This window comes from Chironomus tepperi, unplaced genomic scaffold (assembly GCF_022539635.2).
Source record: "Chironomus tepperi strain 1889 unplaced genomic scaffold, CSIRO-AGI_Ctep_v1 contig_337, whole genome shotgun sequence".
In the NCBI taxonomy this organism is placed as follows: Eukaryota; Metazoa; Arthropoda; class Insecta; order Diptera; family Chironomidae; genus Chironomus; species Chironomus tepperi.
Window position 1 is genome coordinate 4190761 of NW_027226459.1, and position 8372 is coordinate 4199132.

The window sequence follows — 8372 nt, forward strand, 5'->3', positions numbered from 1 at the left end:
GAATGATGTTCCACGTTTTCAAAGAAGATCCTCAACATCCTCAACATGCAATATCTTACTTAACTGAAATGCGACGTAGACTTTCTTGACACCAAGTTAGCAGGACGATAATAATTATATTGAGATGTTCGCTAACGTTTTCAAAACAAAAGCTAAAGGAGATTCTCCAGGAAGACACACAGCGTAGAAATTGTTAAAATTATCGGTCTAGACTAGATTCGATGAAGTCTGACCAAGTCCACATAAAGCCAGATTTTCGGCAATATCTTTTTTAAGTGCTCTTCGGGCCTGTTCCACGATATTTGAAATAAATATTCAAAACACATTGATGGGAACTCACAGGAAGGATCAGTATCAAGAACAGCATAACTCAAACTTTTGCAAGCTTGTCTCCTTTAATTTCACTAAAATCGCAAGGTATTTAGCAGAAGTACATCAATAAGTGCTGAGAAATCATTCAAAATTCGTTCAAGAGTCATAGAAAGTTTTAGGTAAACATACAGAGATCGAACTGAGATGACGTAGCTCAAAAACAGCGAAAATGCATCTTCGGCCCAAATTAAATTTTCGGCTAAATTTAGCGAACATTTTTACTAAACTTTCTTGGAAAGAACCAAGTCGTTAGGATCTATTGGCAGATCATACTTCACGATAATAATTATATTGAAATAGAATTCCAGGCGCTATGAGATTAAAAGTTCAAAACTAAAGCCAATTAGCACTGCGATCCCAATCTCCAGGAAGCCACACAGCGTAGAAATTGTTAAAATTGTTGGTGAAGACTAGATTCGATGAAATCCAGTCAAGTCGACATGAAGCCGGATTTTCGGCAATACAATATCTATTTTAAGTGCTCTTCGGGTCTGTTCCACGAAAGTTGCTTTAAAAACAAATATTCAAAACATATAAAAAAACAAGATGAAAACTCACAGGAAGGATCAGTATCAAGAACAGGATAACTCCAGTAAACTTTTAAAAAACAAGCTTGTCTCCGAAGTTCCAGTAAGGTTTCCACATTTAAAAAACAAGATCCAGCAAGGTTAAAATGCATTTAAAAAACAAGGTCCAGTAATGAAGTACATCAATAAGTGCTGAGAAATCATTCAAAATTCGTTCAAGAGTCATAGAAAGTTTTAGGTAAACTTGATTATTTTCGGAAATTTTCTTCGAAAATTTGTAAAAATTTCCACCAATTTAGCCGAGTCAAGTGCACTTCAGCCTGAAAACTATTTAAACAAATTGCAAAAAAGATTAAACAGGAATTTAAATTTTTTGATATTTTTTATTGAAATTTGCTTTTTTTTTATAATCTGCTCATTATAATTTACATATAACATCATCATACAATGGAGCTCAAATAGATGCTTTTGTTGCTAAATTATTAATATATGTCTCTCATAAATCTCTTTAATTATAGTATTTTTTATATCAAGAAACCATGGAAAAAGGCTTTATGTTCTTGATTAGTTTTGAGGGACGTCAACACAAAATTAATTTCTATATCCGAGACATTTCACGAGACATCACATTTGTTACCAGCCATGCTATAATGTTAATGTCCCCAAGTTTAAATTATGTGGAACTAAAAGGACTTTATCATTGTCATGCAAAAGTGTCGATTGTCTCGTAATTAAAAATCTCAGAAAGTATTAAACAGTCGTGTCTTAATTTAATTCATGAGATGGAAACTTTTATTCTTAAAATTGAAATTCTACATACATTAAAATTAGTCACTTGCTGTGTCTGTCTTTGTGCTACATTTTGACATTTTTTTTTTCTTTTTTTGTAATAAGGACATTGATTTAGGTCAAATGCTGTGCTGAAAATTATCTTTAGTTATTTTATCGAATTATAGGACAAAACATACAAAAACTTATACAGTGCACATAAATCAATAATTGAGAATGACAATTGCATGCGTCAATATATATTTCATATCATTCACATGTCAATGTCATTCATTTGGATGCTGACATGCTTGTCACTTAAACTTTCACTAAACATTTTTTCTTTCCACCGTGCACTGATTAACTGTCATTATAATTCAATAAATGGCTGGAATTCCATCATACACAGCACTTGACATTCAATTTGAATACATTAAACTTTATGAAATAAATCTAGGCTCAATAATAATAATAATAATAATAAGTTTAATAGTCTGTGTAATCCTATTGCATGGAATATGCGGATGGTTCTCGATTTGAATGTTTAAGCTTTTGTAAGTACATTTCGCGGTTGGCTTCCTGGAATGCTTCAAACATTTTTGCTTCGCTCATGATTTGTCTCACAAGATTCTCAATTGCTGGTTCTGAATTAAGTTCTAAGACATCAGAAATTCTGTCACTTTCATCGAATGTTGATTGAATTGGAATTGGTGGAACGACTTCATTTGATCTTTTGCGTCCACAACCGGTGAATGCATTGCAGAATGGTCGTTTGGCTTTGTTTGTGTCCACTTGATTTGTGTTGTATTGGTTGTTGAAGTTTCTGGGGTCCTGGAAGGTAGATTAAGGATGGAATTTGTTAGTTTGGTGGATGAGAATTTGGAAATTTGGTGAAAATTTTGAATTTGAGAATGGCAATTAAGGGGTTTGCCATGGATCAGACAATTCTTCGGAACAGCACGATGTGGTCATCATGTAGCCATGATTATCTTTCTTTATTACAGCTCAGATCAAATTTCTGAATTTTTATTGAATTGTTTGGCATTAAAAATACCGAAATTTGATCTTTTTTGAGGCTTTGGATCATTTATGGGTCACCTATGCTGCAGCACACTAGTGCGTCACTAAAAATGTTTGGAAATGCCTTGAACTGTAAATCAAGTGCTGCTCGGTCAAGGCTTACAACCATGGTTTGCCCCAAAAAACATGAGGTTGCCCACCACTGCTTAATATCCAAAAAAGGCATTTAAATCTCCGAAAATTCCGGAATTTTCACCAAAAAAATCCACAAAATTATTTCACTGTCCACAAGATACTTACTCTATCACTCAAAACTCCACAGTCAACGATTTCCATAAGTCCAACAAAGGCAATGACGACAAAGAAGACAAATGCTTGCATTTTTCCCATTATAATAGATTTTTTTAAATATTTTGTTCCTGAATTTATAATTTATACACAAGTTAATATTAAGTAAATAATATTCGTTTAATAAATTTATGTCCGGATAGTGTGAGCTGTTGATAAACAATGATAAATGTACCAATATTGTCAATAGAATTTATATTCAATTTATTTCCCTCTCAATTTTATGAAAAGTACAGGAAATAAAAAAGAAGAAGAAGAAGAAGTAGAAAAAAGTAAGAAAAAATTGATATATAGATTCGTTTGGCATGCATTACTTTACATAACAATGCACTTTTCTGCATTCGACAGAAGAAATTGCACGTTGATCGTCATACGATTTATACAGTCTGGAATTATATAATAGGTAATATAGAATTGATGATTACATTTTCTAGTAAGATTTTTACTTCATTTTATTCTATGGCTATTTATGGATGTGTCATTAGATACCCCCATATGATGTAGGATGTGGAAAATAGCTTTTTGTTTGAGAGCTTATGGATGGAAACTGAAGACATCCATTTCATAATTTTGCAGATATATATTTATTAATTGGAGACAATAGATTGGCAGGATACAGAAGTGATTTAAATAAATTAAGCTATTGTTCAATTGTGTCGCTTGTTTTTATTCAATTGTATTACGTGATCCTGTATGTTGATGAGTATGACTTAATGGAAATTGATGGGAATTAATGAATATTAGGAATGGATTTAACTAAGAATTTAGAATTTTTTGGCAACTAAATTCATGTTAATTGTCAAATTTGATGTTGAATGGACTGGATATCTAATCAGAATGGAATTTAGGGTTTCAAGACATACATAAGCGAATTTGCCAGGGCGAGATTAAGTGTCTGTGGCCGAGTGGTCGGACAATACCGGATATCACTCTTTTAGAAGTATTATCAGACACAGATCTCACAAACATTATCCCAAACAGGCAAAGGACAAGCTTTCTTGGTACAAAAAGGCCAACACGATATCTAAAAGTGGTTAATTTGTCAAAGATTCACCCAATGGGCATGATATTGCAGTATCTAGCCGTCGGAATGTGATTTGCTGTTCTTATTAGAATTAGTTATGTTTGTTGCATGTCTTCTATTAGTAAAAGTTGGTTAATCGATCCAATATCAGTCACAAGGCTTGCATGACTCTGGTATGGTCCGAATCCGGATCCTGCAGCAAGTCAGAGTCTCAGGGCAGCCAGTGGCTAGATTTTTGAGTTTATACCAATTTTTTCTATTCAGTTCTAGTTCTGAGATCTTCTTAGAACCAGGCACACAATTTATCAAAACGGAAACATCAAATTTCAACTTTTTGTCACTCAAATTTCACCCAACATCCCCAACATCTTATAAAAATCAAGGAATTTCCTACGAAAAAAATAAGAAACTTAATAGCAATTGGAACATGGGAAAAAACTATAATAAAAAGCATAATATCACATGTTATATTGTATCAACATGTGAACACCAGAACACTTTTAACACATCCATGGGTGGTCCATTTGATTACTACTCTATTAAGCCGATACTTTGTGGATTGCATTGTGGAACATGAACTTGAGAGAAAAAGTGTGTTTCTGGATTAACGATAGTAATAAAAAAGTGTGTTGGGAAATGTGGAAATTTGTTTGATTTTCAATTTAAAGCTAGGCTAAGAACAGACCAGAAGCACCAATTTAAGTTCTTTTAAGCAGCTATTACTAAGTGCCAAGTTTATAATTAGCTCAATATTTACATAACTTTATTAAGAAATTCAAGAACTGATGCAACGACTGCAAGAAAATTAAGCTTCCTTCTTGCTAATTGCTTACTTAATGCCAAGTGTAATGCATAATATTATGAAACTTATGATATATTCGTTAAGGAATTGCGAAGCTTTCTTCATTGTCATTTGAATTAATAACACTACATCAACTATTGTGTTCAAGGAATTATGTAAAAAGGAATTTCTAGAAAACTCTATGGATATAAATCAATTATATCATTGGATATAAATACATATATTTATAAGATGGAACTGATTTGTGCAACATATATTAAAGTTATATGAATGAAATTCGAATTAGAACTTTTCATTGATTGAGCTATAGTTAGTAGAACTGTCAGGAATCTAAGGTAGAAGGCGTAAAACATTGCGAAACTATTGTTCATCCTGAGTGGTTAATGTTCAGTGGATCTGTAGTTCTTACGTATTTCTGTCTACTAGAGTACAGGTCGACGTGTAGTCGTATTCAGTAACATCAGGCTTGATATTAGATGCATGTCTTTTGACACGACACTTTTTCACATATTATACGTTGTTTGCTTATCGGGCAGTCCTAAAAGATGTCTTTAGTGTGAAGAACCATCAACAAATTGGGTTCTGCTAGTTCTTTTAATTCAGAAAATGTTGAAAAGTCAGAAAACTTTAATCTAATTGATAGAATAACTATTGAAGTAATTACTAGAAAGACATTCGACGTAGAAAGGATGGAATATATTCTTTATATAAATTGAATAGTCTTCAAGCTCTAAGTCAGAGTGACACTAGCGTAAGGTCGTTTCAATTGGAACAGTACAAGTCCCGAATAGTGCAAGCCAATTGTTCGATCCAAAATCTGGTTCTAGGCCAGAATGACTCTTACAAAGTGCCGAATTCAAATCCAGCTCTGCACCAAGTCACGCTAACCTTAGTCGAATTTCCGATCGATTAATCGATTCTGGCCTGGGCAACATCTTTCGCCATACTTTATGCCATGTGCCTTAAAACTTTCATTCATATCAAGCATATGCAATATTATGAATGCATTTTTTGTCATATAAGTATATAATTGTGCAGCATGTTATGTGTAGAACTGATCAGAAGTAAGTATTATCATGTGCTCATTCAAACGTGTTTTAACCCGTGGATTTAAAAAATATAGTTATTAAAAGTGAATCTAAAATTAGCAAATAGATCTGCTGCAATATATCTGATATGATAGATAAAGTTTTGATTTTTATTAGCTGGAGTCACGATATTTGCCAGGATGAGTGCATGCATGTGTTTAGAATGCTTTGTTATGATCTATCCTGAATGGACTTGAAATTTCCACTAGTTTTTAATAAGGAAGACTCATTAGAGAGCCAAAATGGTTCAAAATTGGAACTTCACTGAATATCCGACAATTCTTCCTTAATTAGCACTTGATGTGCCTTCAACTGTCTCACAACCTTAATCCGAACACCCTTAAAAGTCACCAAAATTTCACACCTTCCAAATTTCCTTACAATAACTTTTTCTCGCACTATAACAATTCAAATCAAGCCTTATCAATCGACTGAGATCAATCCGCATCCATGACTCCCTTTTATATTGTTAATACATCCAGCACCAGTAGGACATCATGCTGTTCATTCAGAATAATTTTTCTCACTTCTTGCCATAAAAAGTAGCGATACATAAAAATCATGTGCACATAATTCCAACATAGTCAGTGCTCGAAATTATGTTGGAGTTGGTTCATTGGATTTTTTTTTCTACAGTTAGAAGTCGCCATCGCGACGTGATAGGCTGTCAATATTACTGGCACTTAAGATGTAAATGAAAAATGCGGTTTCTGTGTAGCGCGTAATGTTAGAAAATTAAGAAAAAATTGCTGCTTATGACTTTTTGATTATAAATGTATGCTGATTTCTTTAAAGGGCAACAGAGAGTGTCGATGAAGATGTCAACAATAATGTATTTACCCTGGTATTTACTATAAAATATAATGTTGGACATAATGGTGAGGTACATGGAAATGTTTTGTTAATGATACTAGGGGTAAGGTGTAAGTGGGAGGCTGTATAATGAGGTGAATTAGTCAATAATTTACAAAAATCTAGGAACTTACTCGAATATTTAGCTAATCATTGGCTTGCGATACTTACAGCAGTTAACAAGAGACAAGGGCCTATTCAGGGATAGAGAGTTTGGAGGTCAACCCTCTTGTCTACGCCCCTGTCAAGAGGATGTACGATAATTCGATATTATTCAAAATAGATATTGAAAGAATTAAGGAAGCTTCATATAACATAAGGAACACATGGAACAAAGGTCCAATTTGACTCACTACTAAGAATCTGAGTCTGATCTTACTTGCTGTATCCATGCTCATATGCGGAACCTGGGTTAAAACAAAATACATCACTGTTCTGTGTCATGATGCTCCATGACGCCTCTTTCCTTACGGGACTTTCTTTGTAGATGTTGGGTTCAGATATGGTAGGTTGTAAACCTTCTATTTCTATCCTGATTGTGGCCTGCTATTCTTCAAGCAGGGTTTGGATAGGATTTTTAACTATCCTTTTAAGTCCATATCCCGGAATAGAGCTCGGTCGCCAACGGTGCTTTTAGTGGTAATAGGGAATATTATAAGAAGGTATGACATTTGGTCAGCTCAATCAGAATAAGACTTCAACTTCCCCGAATTCCCCTGAGTAAGTCCACAGTAATACCCAAATGACATTCAAGTAATACATAACTGACATTTGATGACCTTGTTTTCTAAAAAAAAATCAATCTAAAAATAACTTTTTCATCATATTTTAACATCATAGTGACCTGGCAAATGAAAGATTCAAACACAACATGAAGAAGGTATCGTCAAATTTCATATAAACAACAATCATTTTCAAATAGTCATGCTGTCTACACAAAAATCATTTTCTACTTAATTACGTCAGTCATAATGATTCAAATTTAATCGAGAATAATGTACATTTAATATTGAATCACAGTAAACATTTCAGTTTTTACTCAAAATATTCATCAAAAATCACATCCAAAATTCATCGTAGAGAACTAAGCGAGAAGCTTGATCATAAATTGCAAAACAATCTCATTCATCGATGTCTGGAAATAAAATCATGAATCCGAAAGTGCTCATAGCCGACTATTCAGAAAAGGCATTAATTCAATTGATGGTTACTCAACATAATCTCACAAACAGTCAAGCCTTAACGGCTTTAATGCAATTGTATTAAAATATATGGGCTACAGCGTTATCAAATTGTTATGAATCATATGGGCATAATACATTCAGTACAACGTGTTTGTAACCTTTGGTGCTTCTTTATTGTCGTTATTATTGTTCTTATCATCATTGCATACTGTGTGACGAATGTGCTGTATAAAATATTTTTCGGCTGACTTTGAGAAAATAAATTTTATTGCGTAAATGCATGAATATGTGTAACTGAAGGACTTACTTTAATTTCATGGTCGAATACATTTTGAAAGCCGTTGACTATTGTCGCACGTGATGTTTGAAATTGTTTGTGTTATGTAA

At 33.3% G+C, this 8372-nt stretch overlaps 1 protein-coding gene across 1 annotated transcript; it reads right to left on the minus strand.

The window, feature by feature from the left end:
- Positions 1-1262: 1262 nt before the first annotated feature.
- Positions 1263-6374, minus strand: CCAP (Crustacean cardioactive peptide). The gene is made up of 3 exons (XM_070644387.1): positions 6314-6374; positions 2988-3106; positions 1263-2498 (listed from the first exon to the last, which is right to left on the minus strand). The coding sequence occupies exons 2-3, from the start codon at positions 3075-3077 to the stop codon at positions 2172-2174; spliced, it is 417 nt and encodes a 138-aa protein (XP_070500488.1). The 5' UTR covers positions 3078-3106; positions 6314-6374; the 3' UTR covers positions 1263-2171.
- Between the last annotated feature and the right edge of the window lie 1998 nt (positions 6375-8372).